Source organism: Alosa alosa, chromosome 3, assembly GCF_017589495.1.
Source record: "Alosa alosa isolate M-15738 ecotype Scorff River chromosome 3, AALO_Geno_1.1, whole genome shotgun sequence".
In the NCBI taxonomy this organism is placed as follows: Eukaryota; Metazoa; Chordata; class Actinopteri; order Clupeiformes; family Clupeidae; genus Alosa; species Alosa alosa.
The window spans coordinates 31,911,328-31,933,097 of NC_063191.1; the positions used below are offsets into that span (position 1 = coordinate 31,911,328).

General features: G+C 40.7%; 2 protein-coding genes across 4 annotated transcripts in view; one reads left to right on the forward strand and one right to left on the reverse strand.

The window, feature by feature from the left end:
• The first annotated feature begins 2,959 nt into the window (after window positions 1-2,959).
• Window positions 2,960-5,980, forward strand: LOC125292590 (zinc-binding protein A33-like). Its single transcript, XM_048239971.1, has 4 exons — window positions 2,960-3,203; window positions 3,284-3,577; window positions 5,030-5,053; window positions 5,184-5,980. The coding sequence occupies exons 1-4, from the start codon at window positions 3,089-3,091 to the stop codon at window positions 5,729-5,731; spliced, it is 981 nt and encodes a 326-aa protein (XP_048095928.1). The 5' UTR covers window positions 2,960-3,088; the 3' UTR covers window positions 5,732-5,980.
• A 7,758-nt stretch (window positions 5,981-13,738) lies between these two features.
• armc8 (armadillo repeat containing 8) overlaps window positions 13,739-21,770 on the reverse strand; it is a 272,052-nt gene continuing 264,020 nt past the window's right edge. For 2 of the 3 annotated variants that reach the window (XM_048239967.1, XM_048239966.1), the window contains 2 exons: window positions 15,454-15,547; window positions 13,739-14,350 (listed from right to left, as the gene is read on the reverse strand). In XM_048239967.1, the coding sequence (XP_048095924.1) occupies window positions 14,317-14,350; window positions 15,454-15,547 (128 nt within the window). In that variant the 3' untranslated portion in view covers window positions 13,739-14,316. Of the gene's footprint in view, window positions 14,351-15,453; window positions 15,548-21,770 lie in introns of those variants that run through there. The other variant, XR_007193229.1, reaches the window with a different exon arrangement.

Consider the following 21,770-nt stretch of genomic DNA (forward strand, 5'->3'; position numbering starts at 1 on the left):
ACAGTGAAATAGAGGCCGCAAGCGTGCATAATGCAATCTAGGAGCAGTGATTAAGCCAAAACTCCCTTATTGCAGTCGCACACATTTCTTCTAATTTTATGTTTTAGTAACGAGTAACGAAGATGCTTAGTGGAAATATAACGGAGTAAAAGAAGTATACATTTTATCTAGGAAATGTAGTGGAGTAAAAGTGAAAGTTGACATAAATTTAAATAGCGAAGTAAAGTACAGATAAGTGAAATTTCTACTTAAGTACAGTAACGAAGTATTTGTACTCCGTTACATTACAACACTGGACCCCGCCCATGAGAACCCGGCTAAAGTCGCCAGATCTTATTTTGAGATAATGAGTAAGTAGTCCTAGTCATAAAAAACGACAAAAATATGGGATATTTGTTTATACTTGTAAATAGCTTAGATACTAATGTTTCGAAATGTAGTGTTTAAATTATCTTTTCTGACATGATAAATATTAAAATTGACACTTTTATTGACGTTACGATTACATTTTCCCACGAAAAATACCAGAAGTTAGTTCCACAATGTCACATTTTCAATCGTCTGTGAGTTTAATGTTGGCGGATAAACACCGTATAATTTGGGTGTCATTTGGTTCAGGAACTTCTTCTTTCCCATTAGAAAGTTAATACAGACCATAATATCAATGTGCAGTACCGTCACCTAGCTCAGTATGGCAGGAAAGTTTCGACTTAAGCTGGGTATGGATTTCTCATTGGATTGCTTCGTATCACAACGGACATTTCAGGTGAACTGATTTTTTTTTATTGAAGATTAACTTGTTGTGAATCTACCAACCTATTTTAAGGACATGTCATGCATACTATCTCTTGAAACAATTCGGTGTTTAGGCACTGACTGACCGTATGCAGCGCCACTGCTTCCGTATGGCAGGAAATTTGCGAGGTAACCCTGATATGGATTTCTCAATGGATTGCTCCGTATCACAACAGACATTTCAGGAGAACTGATTTTTTTCATGGATTAACTTGTTGTGAATCTATAGGCCAAACCTTTGTCAGAAAGCATTGTTTCACATACCGGATGTCTGTGCCAAATTCCAAGACTTTTTGCCAATGGGAAACATCTCAAAAGAAAGGCTAAAAAGTGACAAAAGGAAAAAAAAATGAAAAAAAATAGGGCCTTGCCCCCTTCGGTGCTCGGGCCCTAATAATCCTTTCAAAAACAATAGGGGCTTGCACCCTTCGATGCTCGGGCCCAAATAATAATAACGGAGTGTCTATTCGTACCAGCCTTTGCCACACAACTGGGCTATTCACACCCTGTTACATAACAACAAAAACATGTTGCTCGCGTCGACATTCGTTTTTTCGTCAGCAGAAAGTGAAGAATTCTGAACGGTTTCAGCACTAATATCTGTTCAAATTAAATTTGAGATGGAAAAGTTGTGTTTTATTTTCATAATCTTTGTTCAGTGAACACATACAACCGTCAGTTTGCTAACTAACAGACATTTCGTGAATATGACGTTCAGGCCTATAAACTATAAGTTTGGCTGCAAACCTCAACCCCTTAAAACAGATAGCAGATAGTGCAGTGGTCACAGGCACGGGCTGGCATGCAGGAGACCAGGGTTCGAATCCCATCTGATACATTTTGGCAGAGTGAATGTGCATGTGTACCAACATCTCTGGAGAGAAGGCGCGCAATTTGAACAAGAAATCGGTTCTTAAACAGAAGTTTTGATTGCAACAATTAGCTAGTTCATGCACCAGGGTGTAAATAGCATGCAGTACTATAAACACCAGGGTACGAATAGCATCCACTTCTAACTGTACATTGATGCAAACAGCATACCTTATTCAGAGTGTCTATTACACAGCTGAGCTTTTCACACTCTGTTACAACAACAAAAAACATGTTGCTTGCTGATATTTGTACCAGACGAGGTACTAATAGAACACATTGCTGTGTGCACCGGGGTACGAATAGCATACACTGATATTTGTACCAGACGAGGTACTAATAGAACACATTGCTGTGTGCACGAGGCAATAATAGCATACATTGATATTTGTACCAGACGGGGTACTAATAGGACACATTGCTGTGTGCGAGGGTACCTAAATAGCATACATTGATATTTGTACCAGGCGGTACTAATAGGACACATTCCTGTGTGCACCGGGGTACGAATAGAATTCACTTCTTATTGCACCAGGGTACGAATAGCATACACTGCTAATTGTACCAGGGGTGCAAATAGCCTTACCCTAATAATAATCCTTGCAAAAACAATAGGGCCTTGCACCCTTCAGTGCTCGGGCCCTAAATATACATGAGGTAGGTGAGCAGAACAGTGATGATTGACTTTGTTCAGTGTAAGGGTGGGGGCTGTTTCTGAGCGGTCAACAGAGTGACTGCTTGGGGTTAGGGTGTTTTTCCTAGGGTTTGTGTCTGGTGTCTTTGTGTTGGGTGGTTTTGCCGAACAGTGCCCTGTATCGCCTACCAGAGGTGGAGGTTGAAGGTTTGTGACCAGGATGTGAGGGGTCCGCAGAGATTTTTGTTGCCCTTTTCCTGACCCTGGACTGGTACAGGTCCTGGATTGAGGGAAGGTCAGCTCCAATGTACTTCTCTGCAGCCTTAATTGTTCGTTGCAGTCTGGCCCTGTCCTGTTTTACAGGTCTGTGTACTCTATTATTGTGGTTTCTATGTTGCCGAGCTGACATGGGAGTATTTGGAAAAGCTTCCTATAAATGACAACTTTGTGATATATTGCAAAATATATATTTTTTTCAACTCATGGATATCCCCCCCTGTATGTCCCTTCTGGGGCTCTGTAGACCCTCTTGGTAATTGACCAGCAAATTAACAGGTCATCTGGAATGGCATTTTGGTATTGTGTATGCCAATGGTCCAGAAAATCCGGGAAATTGGACATGCTTTGTCACCATCTCTCCACATTTGCAGTGGTGGGCCAACACAAAATGCATTACTTTCATAAGAAAGTGTGACTTTTTATTTCCTTTTTCAACATTTTCAGCTGCAAGTTATTCTGCCTTGAAGCCAGAGCAGACCGGATTTACTGTCAGACAACAACAAGAGAAGAATGGAATTGTCTGAAAACATTTATGAAGAGACAAAACAAAATGAAGGAAAACATATCTATGTGGTTTCCAATGAGTCTAAACAGAACAAGCGAGAGCCAAACAGTCTTCAACTTGGTAAATATGAATATTTCACTTGATTTCTCTTATTTCTCATTAGACCTACTAGGCATATAATTACATTTCTTCTCTCCCAGGACGTTACAAGTGTGCTGTGGCGTGTCTGGGGCTACTTTGTGGTCTGCTGGTGGCCACCATCATAGGACTGCTACTCAAAACACCTACAGAGACCAATCAGATAAAAACCATGTCTTATAATCTGACTAGGGAAATAGAGATGTTACAGAACAGATACAGCCTCCTGACAAGGGACATTTCCCAATTACAGGTTAGATGTAACAACTTAACTAGAGAGAAATCCTTCTTACAGGACAGATTCAACACAGTGGCTGATGAGAATAAGAAACTACAGAAGAGACTTTGTCATCCGAGTGAGTGTTGAGATGTTATTAAATCTGCTTCTGGTTAAAACTGCATTTTCCCAGGACATCCACAAATATACTGAGCTTGCTCACTACTTGTAAAGTTAACTGTAAGCTATTTAGCAGAAGCTTTTGTCCAAATCAAATTGCAGTAAGCACTATGTAAGATTCTATATACTAGAGCAGTGCCCGTTCAAACATGCCATTCCTGAAGAAAACCCGTAGCCCAATTACATGCCCACAGGTATGCCTGCTTTAAAAATAGGATGATTTGGAAAACATAATTTCAGCTTTATACGCATTCAATAATGAATACTGTATATTATAATATATTAGCCTATAATTAATGTGGCCTCTAATACATGTGTAATAAATTTTGGCATGGCTGCATGTGACATTTCTACAGATCAGAATGACATAAGCCTAACAACTGTTTTGAGTTAAGGCTAAATGTGTATTAAGCTTACTGAATAACTTCCTAATACTGAAGACAAACCATTTTGTGGAATGATGCATCATTGTTTAAAATTTGCAATGATGTGACTCAAAAACAGTCTTTAGCATAAGTGACGTCGCTCAGTCTGCCACTTGTTGTTGTCTAGCTATGTGGCATTAGCCTATCGCTCATTTCAATTTGGGACCTTGCAGTCGGAATTGTCGTTTGTTTAGTCAAAGTCTCAAGTCCAAAGTAGCCTGGGCTATTCGAAGCGTCAGTTTATTGCACATACTTTTATTTTGAGTGGTCACTACATACCCGTGTTTGTTGGCGTGTTGTTGCAAAATCCGCGTAATAATTTTATGCAAGCAAACTGCATACAGGGAGTCTTTATTGTTGAGGTCAGACATGTTAATCGTCTTGCATCTTAACCCACAAGCGGTTCCCGAGTAATCCGTTTTTTAAATTGCGACTGACTATCATCAAAGTGAGACCTGTCAGTACACGATCCATGGGGTGGAGCTCCCCTGAAACTAGTCCCATTGGAAACAGTGCAGTGCAGCGATAAACGTCCTACATAAATAAGCATATTTTGAAATATGCATTCAAAAATCTTCAAAATCAAGAGTGCACATCTTTATGCCACACGCGAGCCACATACGAAATCTTAGGTCAGTCTGACAAATGGTCAGCAAGATATGCGTACCACAGACATACAGACGCTTCTTGCTTTATATATAGATATAAAATCTTATATAGTGCTTACTGCAGGCCACCCTTACTTAAATATTCTCATCCCACATTATTTTTCAATGGTTCCTGAAGGATTTTTGAAATTGTGCACTTGTGTTTGTTTTCCCTTATTAATTTATTTATTGGTGGAAAATAGCGTCATTGGGTGGCCAATGCTATGTGTATCTCAGTGCAAATAGATGCTGTCATGTTTATATGTTGAGCATTAGATTCAATGTCCAATAAATGAGGGAAATACTAAAGTACTAAACATGTTCTTCCTTTTCTAACAGAGATGGAAATGGCACAGTATGTGGGTATGTGTGATAAAAGTATTCTCAATATCATTTGGTCAGGGATCACTCCATTGAAGTTAACAGAAGCAACATGTCCGATATGGCTGTTCCCTTACTGAACTTTAATCTGTGTGCTTTTGCACTCTTGCAGTCGATGTATCTCTGGATCCTGATACAGCCGAAAACAACCTCATCCTGTCTGCTGATGGGAAACGAGTGTGGCATGTTGACATACGACAGAACCTCCCTGACAACCCTGAGCGCTTTGATCCTGTTGTCTGTGTCCTTGGAAAGCAGGGCTTCACCTCTGGTAGATTTTACTATGAGGTGCAGATCAGTGGAAAGACTGCATGGATATTAGGGGTAGCCAGAGAGTCCATTAACAGAAAGGGAAGCATTAAAGCAAGTCCCCTGACTGGATACTGGACAATATGGCTGAGAGATGACATATATAAAGCACTAGCTGGTCCCTCTGTTGTCCTCACACTCAAAGAAAAGCCAGAGAGGGTTGGAGTGTTTGTGGATTATGAGGCAGGTTTTGTCTCTTTTTATGATGCAGACAGATGGACTCCTATCTACTCTTTTAAAGATGTCTCTTTTAATGAGACAATCTATCCATTTTTCAGTCCCTTTCCAAATAAAGACAACAAGAACTCAACTCCATTGATTATTGTCACCCTTTTCACCTGCCTTAAGTAAACTAAGTAGACAGATAGATACATAGATACTTTATTGATCCCCAAGGGGAAATTCAAGTAATTACCATATCTTGGTCAGCCAGGCTTGTGGAATTTCTCATCAGTGCCAAGTTGTCAACCACAATGGCTTAAATTATAATGTAGTTTATGTCATCTATTTCTTTGTCCCAAGAGACTGCCTGTTTTTGTTACCAATAATACCCCAGAGCAACAATGTGTTATTAACAGTAGGCCTTGTGAATAAATCAGAAATGGAAAAAATATTACCAGGTCTGGTTGAATGAAACACCTGCAGCTGTCTCTAATGTTTTTCATGCTTTCTTTTATGCTTTATCCAAGCCCACATCATCTATAAGATGTGTGCAATATAGACACATCACCAAATAGCACTGTAACTGTCATTGGATACAGTGGATCAAGCACCACACAGTAAGACTGCCCAGATAGCAAAAATACACAGGGACGGAACTAGGCCACACCTACCAGCAAGTATCTGCATAATGGACCTGATCCGGCGTCCAAACACACATCGGTCCAAAATTGGTCTAGATCCATTTGACGGATCTGGTGCCAATAAGGGCTAAGACTGGCCCAGTTCCATATGATACTCTGTGTTACTGACGTGTTCCAGACCTGCTTATCATATGCAATACGGGTCCGTTTATTGTGTGCGGTACGGACCCATTTATCAGATATCAGCCGGCTTTATTTGACATGTGAAATGTGATTGGTAATTATTCTGAAAAATCTGTTTGCTACATATTTGCTAACAGGTTCGTTTAGGTTCACCCAGGCTACAAGTTCGTAACGTTTTCCCAACAGCTCAACTAAACATTATAAGCTAGGCTACAAACACAATAGAGGGGGGAGGGAAACTTTACACATAAGTGTCTTGTTACTTTTTATTTATATCAACAACCTGGCTGTAGAAGTGCAATCCCAGACAAAGTTTAAGTAGGCTAGGGTGAACAATTCCACTGTTCCCAATCGATATTCAGGCTGTCTTCATGCCTCAGTCATCTCCATGGTCAATCTGAAACAACACAAAATAAACATCAGCCATGTATTCCTTTTTGAAAATAGGCTAACTCACAATTACACTCGTCTTTTATCATCAGTGATCCTGTTAGCGTTATCACTGTTTTTCCAAAATTGTTTTTGTGATGGCTGTTTTTTTGCCCACTGTAAGTTAAGCTAGTATAGGCTATTGCTGGAAAATAATAGCATAGTTTTAACCTTACAGTAAAGTTATCAATCGCTCGGCTGCTTGTTGTCTCTGAATAAACCAACAGAGATAAAAAGCAGATAGCCTACCTTGAAAAGTTGGGCTGCATCCTAGACCAACCACAGTCTGGCTAATCATGTCAAAACATTGATAGTGAGCAAAGCAAAGATCCTTGATTAACGTTACTGCTCGGACTCCTGCATGCGTGTCAAAAATATGGGGTTGTCTCATAGCACTGTTAGATCTGACACAAACAACAATTGACTACTTTTACCATGCTAGGTAATAATAAAAATAATGAAACGAGCATGTGATAAATACTGAGCCAACTATATCTTAATTTCCAGCCTTACTGTAGAAATGAAATGGCCATGGGAACATAGTGCACCCCCATGGTTTCTAAATTTCTGCCATTCCAAAATACCCTTTTTTCTTTAGCAGCCAGTTGACATTGAAGTAGGGAAAGGAAAGTCAATTTGCAGAATCACACCTTAATTAATGTCATTATTACCACCTGGGTCTGCTGTGAAACAAATAGTCCTTCAGCTCATATCCGTATCACGGGTTTGGGCCAAATCAGTGTTTTGTATTTTAAACGCATCTCCTGACTTCCTGTTGAGTTGCGGAAATCGGACCTGGGACAAATCTGTAAACTGGTGATAAAACAGCATTGCTAGCAGAGCTGAAACCTTTATCAGGTGCAGATCTGGCCCACAGTCAAATACCGTAGGCCTATGTCCGCTACAGGCGGATCTAAATGCTTTTATGCGGATCCGGCCCAAAGGAAATTGTTATCTGGGTGGTCTGGGTGGTAGCAGTGGATGGGGTGGATGCATAGGGCGCTGGAGTCAAACAACACACTATTTCACTTATTTATTCCAAAGGAAATGTAGGAAGAATATACAGGAATGTGTAAAAATTTGTCATTTAGTTCATTTAAAATGGTTAAGACAGACTAAAGTGAAAGAGTGCTCCCTTGTGGCATTACCAATAATCATCAACAGATGGCTGAGAAAGTCTACACACCTTTCAAATGGCTGAAATTCATTCACGTACAAATGTAACAAATCTGCCACCTCAATCCAGTGCTGTCTGTCTGTCTGTCTAAAAGTTTACAAAACATGCACATGTGACAGGTCAGCTGCATTTATTAGTGGCCCAATCCAGCTGCTATTGTTGGTCTAACAGGTTAGACTTTATACTTACTGTATGTACGAATCACATAAATGCACAATAGATTGAGGTTATCTAATTACAGTTTAAATCTATTCAATTTATTCCACATTGGTATTGAGTTGTAGCCCCTCCTCTCCCCCTTAATCTTGTCCCCCCTTCCTCTTTCCTGTCTAATATCTTTATGGAGAGAGGTAGGTTGACTGATTGCAGCCTAATAAGCAATCTTATAAATATTTCGATTAAATATTGTCATCCATAAGATTGCTTCACCTTATATTGTTTGTATTCAGTTTATGTATATTATTTGTGAGTTCTTTTTGTAAATGTACTTTTTAAATGCATTTATGTCCATCTAGCCACATGCCAAAAATAGCCATACAGTGGTGTACAGTAGTTTAGCTAGGTAGCTGAGATAGCACATTAACACCTGTAATATAGTTGGTATACGTGAACTTTTTCAGGAGCTATTGGCAAACTCACCCTGGTGTTTACGTATCTAATGGGCTTGGGAGGGGTTGCTCTATGGAATCAGATGGAGAGGCCAGTTATCAGAGAGTAGGGCAGTCAGTTCTGAATCCAGTAGCATGTTCCACTCCCATTACCCGCGTCGTTAGAAGCCCACCAGAACAGGTGGTAAATTCAATTGGCTATCCTACCAATAGATATGCAGAACAAGGACATGACATTAATAATACAATGCCTCACTCTATACCTAGCACTCATTCAGACCCAGCACATACTCCACAGACCTATTCAGGGGGCTGCCTGGATGCTTCAAGGCTGAATGTGGTTGTCCAATCAGATATTAAACCGTCCCCATTCTTCAGAGGTGATCGTACTGACACATGTACTGTCCATGAATGGGAAGATTTGATGCAGGCTTACATTCGCCGGCGCAAATAAAGCACTGCTGAAATGTATGATGTGATAGCAAGCAGACTGATGGGGAAAGCGAGGGACATTGTAAAGGTTTCACTACATAGCAACCCAGAAATTAACCCCTATAGCCATCCTGCAGCTGTTTTTGATATACTGAAGCAGAGCTTTAGTGAACTCCCATACTCTGGCATGCCCATGGCGGACTTTAGCACACTTCCGGCTATAGATGTTGCCGATGAATGTCTCCGCAGACGGGGTAGATGTGTTGAGGACGTGAGTGCTGAAGTTGTGATGATGTTTGATACTCACTGCCCAGACCCAGCACAGTTCAACCGCTCATTCAGCAGCACGCAGGCAGAGATGAGCCATCCTGTACAGTAACCCGCAACTGTGCCGTTGACTGCAGGCTGCAGTCATCACACTGTGCTCTGCTCCCCAGTCACTCTCACGTCACGTTCAGCCTCAATAGCACCAACGGTCCCCTCAGCCTTTAATGTCCCAGAGTATGTAGCAGCACTGACCACTCCACCTTTAGCCATTGCAGGCTGCTGAAACTCTGTCGTCACTGCTTTTTGGCCATTTCAAACATGACTGCCTGAGTGCCTCTCATCCGGCGGCAGCATCTGCACAGACTAGCTGCACTCTGTTAAACTAGATGCCCCACACTGTGAGAGGGCAAGCGTGGGTGGTGGTACAGAAGCACTCATGAGAGAACCAGATCTGCTTTCCAACTACAGTAACAACAGTCAACTTTTGCAAGCAGGACAGGTACACTCAGCAGGACAGGTACACTCAGTGAAGAGGCAGAGAAGCAGTTACTCCCTGGGAATGTGGTGATTGTGGGTTGGTGTCTTGTATCCAAAGTGCTTTGACTGAACTTTTTTCAGACCATAAGTCATACGTTGTTCATATCTACCTATGAAGATAGCACCCCTTTTGCGGTCGCGACCTATTGGTTTTTAATGTACAAAAAGATGCAAACAGCAAAGTAAAGGGAGTATTAAGCCTTATTCACCGCAGTGGCCATTGTTTAAACCAAAACGAGGCTACAGGGTACACTTACTATATAATTAATGCCACCTACAGGTGAATGCATAGAACATAACAATCCTATGGTTTGTGTACCCTGTAGCCTCGTTTTAGCCGCCAATGGCTGCCATGTGAATAAGGCGAATTGAGTGTTCTTGATTGAGATTGAGTTTTCCTGATATAATATTTCAGTACCATCCCTGACCATTGCTGATTAGCCATTGCTGTTCTTTTCTACTGCAGCAATAATGTAGAAAGGCTTTAACTTACACTCTTATTTAATTACTTCAGGCCAAAAGTGTTTAAAGGGGAGATTGTTTTTCTTGTTAATATGCAATTCAACAAGTAAAATCTATACAATCCCATTTCCTCATCAAAGTAACGAATCAGAACATTCTAGATATTGTTCATTTCCATTTGTTGCCTCATCCGCATTTAATGAAAACATGGTAATTTTGAGTTTTACAGACAACTCAGTTTTCCAATGAGCAGCAATACTGTGTGTGCTCATGCAGGAGGTCTGCGCATTTGATAACGACAATCTGGAGAGGGCGCTTTTGTCTTCAGCAACAGATTGTATAAGGTTGACAAGAGGTTGCGATATGGTGAGGGACAGGTCGGTGTTGCGCTATGAAAGAACATCGCGTGGCCTACTTTCTGAGCGCAAAACGCGGTCAGCCATAGATAAATGTAGCCTACCTCTGTCGTGGTGGCTAGTTGCACCAGGTAGGGAAGATGTCCTGAAGTGCACGAACGGTAGGTAACCTTATGGCGGTCTTCTGACACCTGTGCCTTCCTTTAGCAACAACGCATCCATGACAGCTATAGTGGCCTTGACAAATAGACGCACACAAATCATGACGCTAATAGAGGTTCTGGTAGACCTACTGGTTATGGTTTTGTGCTATAAATTAATAATAGCAAAGTTTTAAGTTGACTATTTTAATTGCATGGTTATATTTTGTCAACATACACTCACAACTGTCGTTAAAAGTGAGGACTAAGCAAAATAGGCTACAAGGCTGTCTCTGCGTCACAAACTCAACAGTTACTAGTAGTAACACATCCCCAACATACTTACAGCACATTATTTCATCAGGAAGCTTCTCCAACACACATCCCCAACATACTTACAGCACACTGCCCCCCCCCCCCCCAATACACAGCACATTGTCTCATGAGGAAGCTTCTCCAACACACATATTGCACACTATCCCATCTCCCTTGTCATCCCCCCAACACACACACCAAGACCCCTGGCAGATGGGTTAGCCCCTTGAGCCGTGGATCTGCCCAAGTTTTCTTCCTTGGTAAGGGAGTTTTTCCTTGCCCCTGTTGCTCTTGGGTGCTCCTTGTTGGTGCCCCCCCCATCCCAATCCTCCCCTACCTTTCTTATGCAGCCCTTGCCACTTAATCTACTAAACCCCTCTTCTACTGCACTTTTACCCCCATAAATGCACAAATAGGCTGACACCAGACATAATTTCACTGCATTTCTTACTTCCAGTAACTATATGCATGTTACAATAAACTTCCTTGTATGATTGTATCCTTGTATCAGCTGTCTCGATTGTGTCACTATAATCCAACTTTTAGACTGTTAGTCCTCCAGACGTGTTCTTTTTTTTGAAGCAAACGCCCCAGGCCAATGAGACAAGCATGTAGCTACAACATAAACAAAGCGAAACTCATGGCTGACGTATCTTCTTGAGCGGTTGAGACACAGAAAGTTCTCAAGAACACTATTAGGTCTTTAAACATTTACCATCACACACATTAATTCATCGGACCTAATATTTGTAGTTGCCTAAGGAAAAGAAAAGGTGATAGTCTCCCCCCCCCCATTTTTTTCCCTCATCGGATCTGCATCTGCATTTCTAAAATCAAATTGACGGAAATCCGTTGTACGACGGAGAACTTTAATCCTTGAGAATACTGGGAACTCATTTCCTCCGAAACCCTGAATGTGAGCGCTTCCTGGAGCTACTGAGCTGTGCGTCACGGTGGGAGGGCCCAGGTGTATGAAGGTATATTGGGTGCAAAAGTGGCGAGCACATTTAACTGCAGATTTTGCATGTGCACACTAAAGTCATAAATGTGTAACAGTAAAGTTGAAGTTGTACATATTTTTTTATATTTTGTTAACACAAAATAGGGGCTACGGGTTCACAAATCCTTTTTACAGGTATACAAATCCTATCCTGTGAGTCACAACTTTCAAGAGTCAATGACTTTTCGACACTTTTGCTCCAATCGTTGCAGCGCGTTGGTGCGAAACACATTTGCACATCCGTGTTTCATAATCTGAGAACATGCACAACATTACGTGCATTTGTAAACCCAAATGTGAACTAATGCATCGAAGTTGTGCATCTGTGAAATAATTTCTCATTAATAAAATTCTACAGATCGCTTTGATTTTCTTGCACGACTACAAGTCAATTGATACAAGTGCTCGAATCTGCTTCTCAAAGTGACGATACTTTTGCTCCTGGCTAGGTGATATAATAGGAGCAAAACGATTTGTATGTGTGCACGCGTCGGCGAATCGTCGAGAAAACAAGGCGGCGGATCTGGATCGCTTCAGACTACCATTGCCTGCTCATAAGGTAAGTAACATGATAATAATATGAAGAAAGTTATCTTGTTTGTTGGTTTACATTATCATGACAGCTATGTTTAGCTTAGTTTACCTGCTTGCTAAATCCTCCAGTGCCAGATCAAGCTAGCTATCGCTAGATAAATAACTAGTTTAGAAGTACAGAAATATAACACTGCCCGTCCAAAATCTTTAGGACACACAATCTGACACAATCGTTCTGCAATTTTCAACAGCTGACTTGTATCTTGCACCTAAGACTATTGGATAGTGCAAGGCAAGTTAGCAATTGTTTGCTGTGCAGACATTATGAATAATAAGGTCGTAAAACTTTACACCGCAACATTTTTTTCCTCGCTTTGTGCAAAGAAAAACTATAAATCGTGTGTCCTTCGTGTGTCATAAGGAAACATGCTGAGGTTACTTACTTTATGAGTAGGCAATGGTAGTCTGAGCGCGATCCAGATCCGGCCGCCTTGTTTTCTCGATCGATTCGCTCGACGTGCACACATACAAATCGTTTTGCTCCTATTATATCACCTAGCCAGGAGCAAAAGTATCGTCACTCGTAGAAGCAGATTCGAGCACTTGTATCAATTGACTTGTAGTCGTGCAAGAAAATCAAAGCGATCTGTAGAATTTTATTCATGAGAAATTATTTCACAGATGCACAACTTCGGATGCATTAGTATTTTATTATTATTTAACTATTTTGTGTTAACAAGATATAAAAAAATATGTACAACTTCAACTTTACTGTTACACATTTATGACTTTAGTGTGCACATGCAAAATCTGCAGTTAAATGTGCTCGCCACTTTTGCACCCAATATACCTTCATAGGTCTCGCCCATTTCAGAGCCCCCGCCTTGACGTAGTTTACCGCTTCAAGCTCTGCTGCCAAAATCGGGGCCAATGACCCTTGACCCTCTTAATGCAGAGGAAACAGAACACAAAAAAACTACAGGTAAAAGATTGCATGTGTATTCTATAAGACATATTCACTATTTTTCACTATTTTATTTGAGCTATCACAGCATTGCACTGTTTGAGGAAGGATGCAAAAGATGAGCATCATTTCTGACAGCAAAGAAGTGCGATGAAAGTAATCACCACTTTATTTTTCTTTTTTTTATCAGAGTGTTAGTTCCAATACTCAAAATGTGAATAAGCATTTTTTCATACTCTTGAATAGCATTTACTTCATTTCTGAAAAAAGACACAGATATCTGATGGGGAAGGAGGTATTAAAAATCAAAAATATATATGTATATATATGTGTGTATATACATACACACACATACATACATTTGAGGTATTTATCCACAAGGGAAAAATCTGTTTCATATCTCCTCCTGATAAAGCATTTAAAATAACATTTATAGCAAGTATTTACTGCCACTCAAATAAATGATAATGTAACTTCTCTCAGAGACTGCTCAGATTCCATTATGGAGTCCAAAGCACCAAATGTTCTGTGACACAGTGCCTCTTACACACATTGAGTACAATCTTCACATCCAAAAAGTACATTAAAATATATGAACATCAAATAAAGCTTGGGTCACACATAACATGGGCCCACAACCTTTTTTGAGCAACAGAGTGCCTTGGCTCAAAATAAAAGGTGTCTTGTGCAACAAAAGACAGAAAAAGGTGAACTTCCAAGCCATTGAGGTCACGCCAAGTACTGCTGCATTGCTGTCTTTGCACTGAGGGAGAGATAGACAGAGAACGAAAGAAAGAAAGAAAGAAAGAAAGAGAGATATGATGGTAAGAAATGGGTGCTTAAAGATTAAAGAATATCATACAAATTGCATATAAAAGACATGGTTCAGGCCTTAAAACAAAGACAATTTCTGAGCATGAATTATTTACCTTAGCCGTTACTATACTGACACCTTTTGCCAAAGGTTCAAACTTAATGTATTCTTCATCACAGAGACTCTTTGCAGCCTATACAGTTGAATACAATAGCCCTCATCTATTATTTTTACAGTATCCCACGTCTATTATATTTTAACATGCAAAATCAGCAACATAAGGTTAGCAGTCTAATATTGATAACGTTTACAACAGTAGAACTGAATATGCTGCTACATTGCTACGCTAATTTTCTCTTTTTGAATATTTAATTCTGAAAGTTTCAACTATCCCACCTGTGACCTCACCCTAGACATCTTTCCTGGTCAGCTCACATCACTATTCCAGCTAATATTTCAGACGCACCTGTGCTTGCACATTCTTCCACTTTAATGGTGTGAATGACTAAGGGATGAAAACCGTGAACATACGTTTCAAAATAAAAGCGATAGTTTGTTTATTTTCTGAAGAGACACATATTTTCCCCTTGGGATCTACAGTATCATGGTCCCTCAGAAATTAATTGACGTTACTGTTTCCATTAAGGAAAAATTGTGAATGAAATTCAAGAATTTGTAAACAAAATTCGGTAACACTTTACTTGACACTTTACTTGACTTTACTCGACATAAGAGTGACATGACACTGTCATGACACATGAACCCTAACCCTATAACCTAATCCTAACCTTTAACCCTAACCCCAAACCTAGCCCTATCTTGTTATGACAAAAAATGTATGATACTTAATAACAGAAGCGTTATGTCATAAACGTTTATGACTTGTTTATGACACGTTCATGACAGTGTCATGTCACTCTTATGTCGACACTGTTAAGTAAAGTGTAACCCAAAATTCAATACTTTTAAGGCCTTAAATTTGACAATAATACATTTAAGACTTTTTCAATACTTTTAAGACCCCATGGGTACCGTGTGTGCTATTAACATACCGGTCGCAAAGGTTGGGGTCTAAAGCCTGGGTAAGTTTGTGCAGCACATCCACGAATCCCATCTCTCTCAGCTTGTCCTGTCGTGCTTGTGAACCTGAGAAGACAGGCACCAGTTATTTCATGAAAAAGAAATGAAACATGCAGACCATAGGGCACGATCAGACTGGGCAGCTTATTGCTTCTTAAACGCAACACAAGGTGTTTTAATAAAAACACGATACAAAACAGAAAAAAAGACCTCTCACTGAATTGACAACGTCTGTCTGATTGCACCCTTATAAAAGCTTTGTGCTTTGTGTTTTGCCCCTTAGTCTGTACCCGAGTAGGGGTGCCAAGAATTAATTTGTCTTTCACCTGCTGCAGGGTTCCACATGCGAACTTGGGTTTGCCACAACCCTCTAAAGCTGCTCTCAGCTGCTGTGGCTTTCTTTAGCTGTTTGGGTACCAATCCCGACTTCTGTAGGAAGCACTGCACTGATGTTGCCGGGAAGCCACAGCATTCGACTTTGATGGAGAATAAAGCAGCGTGCCATCCTTTGGCGTGAGCCTCGTCCATCAAATCCTGGTACTTGGCTTTCTTCAGCTGATGTGAGATGTCCATCTTGTCATCCCAGGGCACTGTAAGCTCTACTACCAGAATGGTCTTTTTACTCCTGCATAGGAGGACCATGTCTGATGATCGGAGTGGGGTTAGTGCCACATCTTTTGAAAAGACAAGTTTCTTCTTCAGGTCAACTACAGTCCAAAGTTTGATGTAACATAGAAAGCGGGCACTTGGTGGCTGTTCCTCCCATAGGGGCCTTCTTGGTATATACCCCAGAGCTCCTTCCAGGACAATGGTCACTCCAGTGTTTGGTACCATTAGCCGGCTTCAGACCGTCGAGCCAGGCCAGGCTAGGGTAATTTAGGGGCCACCTCGTGATAGTAGCCCAGGTCTACAAGCCTCATAACCCTGAGACCTTTGTGTTCAGACTGTCAGGCCATAACCTCTCCGCATTACACCTTGACACGCCCTCGCTTGTGAAAACGTCACCAATACCACCCATTTTCAAACAGGATAAGCATAAAGTCGCGTATCTCTTTCCTATAGCCTACTGTATGCTATCGAAGTCAGTCACCTATTTCTGCCCTTTTACGTATGTCACTTAATATTCATTTCTATAGGCCTACAAACCAAGATGGCGGATTCCTAAAGAAACGCAAGCACACATAACATAAGTGTATCTAAATGTATCTATGTACCATAAAGGACATTTTACCGTGACTCGAAGAGTGTTATAAGGCTGTGTGTTCAAATCCGCTTGGAGCTCCAGTGGAATTTTGATTTCTCGACGATGGGCCGCGTAAGAAGGCACCCACCAGCCCAGCACCAAACTCCGAGTGCACAGTAAAGAAAATAGAATTTTGAAGGCAGTAGATAATTGAACTGATAAGCGTTACACGGACCGCAGATGCTCCTGCTAAGAACTAAGCCAGACTTTGTTCAAATCTACACATCTATGGCTACTGGAAAATGTAAGGTTCATTTATCAAATGATATTTTGAAGTATTAAAAACGTCTTTATTTTAGAATTTCCAAACGAAAGGGGCTGAAATTGAAGCTTTTACGATAGTTCTTTAAAGTATGCCACACTATCGATAGCATAAAACACACTGGCAGGAATAATTTAGTGGGACACTTGTCTATGTTAGTAACTAATAAGTTCACTTTTTACTGTGCTACATGGCGACCTCTGGAAAGAGTTAGCCTACTGACAGGCCAACATCTTTAACACGGACGTAACCGCTATCTCTAAACTTGGTGTGATACTGCTGTGCTTTCATAGCCATTCATGTTTCTCGACTCCACACACAACGGGTTGAACCCGCCTTCACCTTGACACCACCCCTAGCCCTGCTCTAGCACCAAGTGGCTCAACGTTTAGGGTGGGTCAGAAATCAGGGGCCAGTAGCACCAATATAACCCCCAAGTGGCACCAGTTAACACCCGCACCTGGAGGTGTGAAAGCAATTAGCCCTGGCACGGCCTGGCCTGGCTAGCTCAGCTTTGGCTCGACGGTCTGATGGGGGCAATTTTATCCATTGCCCCTGGGAGGCGAGCCCTACCACTTTTAAACAGTGCGCCTCTTCTGCTGTCTCTCGGACCCTTTGCACTGTGAGATCTCTCTTGCCTTTGGCATTTGCTGTGCGCCATCTCTTGGCATTGTAGTTTCCAAGTCCTATCCATCCTTGATATTTACATATTTTTTGTTTTTGTTGCATCTCATTAATATTGCTAGGGGCTCTTCACAGGCTACAGAACTCATTGTTGGAAGGAAAAAGAAAGCACAGGCCAAACTATACTGAACACGGAAAGTTTGCAATACAACATAACTATGTTGGAAATGCAAACTTTGGCTCCTTAAACTTTGGCTTGGCTTCTAAATGTTTCAGTTTTGGAAGAAGAATGCTCTCAAATACATCTGGTCTGGAGCACATTTTTTCTATTTTGAAACCTTGCCACAAAGAAAAACCTTCCTGAAATTATCCAGAAAACATCTGTGGTCAATCTTATATAATAGGGAAATTCCATGGAAAATCACATTTTGTAACATCCATAACGCCAATAAATTGCGATGGTATAGTATGATGTGAATGATTACATGAAATTTGAGCATTTGCTATTTTTGGCTGAAGAATGTAAATGAGAAAAAATGCACAAAAAATGAATGTTATCATTCACATCATACAAATGCCAAGGTATTTCACTGGCGTTATGGATGTGACAAAAAGTAAATTTTCCGTGGAATTGCCCAATACTAGTTGGTATGTCATCCTTTTTAATAGATGGCTAGAGAAGAATGCCATAGTACAGCATTTGTCTTAATTTCGGGCTCACGTTACTTGGATAAAATTGCAACTCAAGCAGCAGGAGACAAACAATATAATTTGTGATGCACCACCGCTTAGTTGCTATCAAATTTTATTTTATAGACATTTAAAATCATCTCAAACTGGTCAATGTTTTGGTTCCGGTGCCCACTTTTAAATATTGTGTGGGTCTGTTTTTCCTCAAATCAGTTTTTTCTGCAGAATTTTGTGGTGGCCATCAAATTTTGTGCTGCAATTTTGCATTGCCTATACAAGTCATCTTTATGTTTGTATTTTATCTGATGTCACCCATGTGGCCACATAATCTATGAAACACAATCTTCCCACCACAAACTACATACCATCTTAATACTGTCACAGAAACCTGGCTACTTATAATGTCATTAAAGGCATGTGTGCACAGCTACTTTCTGTGCAGTTAAATTCTACTAGTTCAATATCGAATGAATTAGCTCGCTAAATTTAACTTAGCTGTTGTCATAATATAAAGGTTAAAAATAGGGTAAGGCTATTTGCACCCCTGGTACAATTAGCAGTGTATGCTATTCGTACCCTGGTGCAATAAGAAGTGAATTCTATTCGTACCCTGGTGCACACAGTAATGTGTCCTATTAGTACCCCGTCTGGTACAAATATCAATGTATGCTATTAAGTTGCCCGGTGCACACAGCAATGTGTTCTATTAGTACCTTGTCTGGTACAAATATCAGTGTATGCTATTTGCACCCCTGTGCATTTAATCTGGCATATTGATCACACAATGTAATAATATTTTTTTTTTATTGATGCTGTTTGCATCAATGTACAGTACCCAGGTGTTTATAGTACTGCATGCTATTTACACCCTGGTGCATGAACTAGCTAATTGTTGCAATCAAAACTTCCGTTTGAGAACCGATTTCTTATTCAAATTGCGCGCCTTCTCTCCAGAGACGTTGGTACACATGCACACTCACTCCGCCAAAATGCATCATACGGGAATCGAACCCCGGTCTCCCACGTGCCAGCCCTTGCCTGTGCCCACTGCACTATCTACTTTGACAAGAAGTTGAGGTTTGCAGGTAAACTTATAGTTTATAGGCCTGAACGTCATATTAACGAAATTTTGAATTATGTGTTCACTGAACAAAGATTATGAAAATAAAACACAACTTTTCCATCTCAACTTTAATTTGAACAGATATTAGTGCTGAAACCGTTCAGAATTCTTCACTTTCTGCTGACGAAAAAACGAATGTCGGCCATGTTTTTTGGGCACGCGAGCAACATGTTTTTGTTGTTATGTAACAGGGTGTGAATAGCCCAGTTGTGTGGCCAAGGCTATTCGTACCAGGGGTACGAATAGACACTCCTTTAAAAATATTACCTCTGTGTATCTGCATGTATAAATTGTTATTAAGTGTTTTAGTGTGAGTTGAAGGAGTTAAGGGATACATAGCACCCCCTTCTCAACACTCTGTGTAATTTGAACATTCAGCCCACGAGACGAGACAATACACGATATTGTTCGCGACGTTGTTCCTAAGACGAGACAATATTTTAACGCTAATATTTCAAGAAATCTTCAATGATGAAATATATGACTGGAATAGCTGAAATAGCTGAAAGTCACAAAAGGCAAAACAATCCAGGTGCATTTTGAAATGTTTTAACTAGTGATGCACCGATACTGATATTTCTACCACAAAAATAAGTGCGGTGTCATTAAGTGGTTTTATTGTTTCCTGTAGATACCAAAAATGCTGCTACACAGACTAGATACTATTCCACAAGACATATTTAAATAAATATCGTGAGATCTCATCACACCCCTACTGAACATAAAAGCAGTTTTGTAGGCACTGTAGTAGGCACTGTACTTTAGTAACAACTCCGACTGAGGGCAGTGGATTATGGAATAAACTGGCAATATACAGCATTCAGTAAGACCAAAGCAATGATAGAGGTCAATGAAAGCAATGATGTTGAAAAAAAAAAACACTATCAAGAACAAGGCACCAATTGCCTACACCCTAAAGTATGAAATATTTCAAAATCAAAATTCTAATACAACATAGGACTACTTTTCAAGTGTATATTGCTAGATTATGAGTAATCCATCAATGCAGCGATGATCATTAATTAGATAATAAACTAGATGTACCACATAGCGTTACAAAATATAACCACTGATCAGTCCTGTACATCCGTTCTGCAAACATTTTTTTGTCAATTTGTCTCCATCTGCTATTCCATCGCCCACTCTTGAACTTTTGTGTATTCTTGTATGTGCATGCGTGGGTGTGTGTGCACGTGTGTGCCTGTGTGCATGCGTGCGTGTGTGTGACTGTGCGTGCCTGTGTGTGTGTTTGTGCGAATGTTTGCAAGTGGGTGCCTGTGTGTGTGTGTTTGTGCGAATGTTTGCAAGTGGGTGCCTGTGTGTGTGTTTGTGCGAATGTTTGCAAGTGGGTGCCTGTGTGTGTGTTTGTGCGAATGTTTGCAAGTGGGTGCCTGTGTGTGTGTTTGTGCGAATGTTTGCAAGTGGGTGCCTGTGTGTGTGTTTGTGCGAATGTTTGCAAGTGGGTGCCTGTGTGTGTGTTTGTGCGAATGTTTGCAAGTGGGTGCCTGTGTGTGTGTTTGTGCGAATGTTTGCAAGTGGGTGCCTGTGTGTGTGTTTGTGCGAATGTTTGCAAGTGGGTGCCTGTGTGTGTGTTTGTGCGAATGTTTGCAAGTGGGTGCCTGTGTGTGTGTTTGTGCGAATGTTTGCAAGTGGGTGCCTGTGTGTGTGTTTGTGCGAATGTTTGCAAGTGGGTGCCTGTGTGTGTGTTTGTGCGAATGTTTGCAAGTGGGTGCCTGTGTGTGTGTTTGTGCGAATGTTTGCAAGTGGGTGCCTGTGTGTGTGTTTGTGTGCATCGTACGCGTGTGTGTGACTGTGCGTGCCTGTGTGTGTGTTTGTGCGAATGTTTGCAAGTGGGTGCCTGTGTGTGTGCATGCGTGTGTGTGTATGTCAATTTGCCTCCATCTCCTTATAAAGCCTGACCGATATGGGATTTTGAGTTTTTCAAAAACTGATAATCGATATATCGGCCGTCATTTTTAACAAACACATTGTAAAATCAAGATGGGGCATTATGTATTTAAATAGGCCTAACTGAGTTCCCCAATAAAAGGCTCTTCATATACAGTAATTACTTTTGTTGTATAGAATAGAAAGAATAGTAAGAATAAAAGAGGTCTTTGTTTTGCTACAAACTACATTGTGAGCAGTTTATGCCTAATGACTCCCCCTTTATGCAAGCAAAACATTTTACAAATATGATCAGTTACTTTACTTTAAAGGTGCCATGTGTTATGTCCGCCAAAAAATCAATTCATACTCCACATTCCATAAAAGATGGGGGCAGTATACCTCCAGAAAGTGAGTTGGTCTACCCTAGAGTAACAACCGAGAAACGTGTATTGCAGTT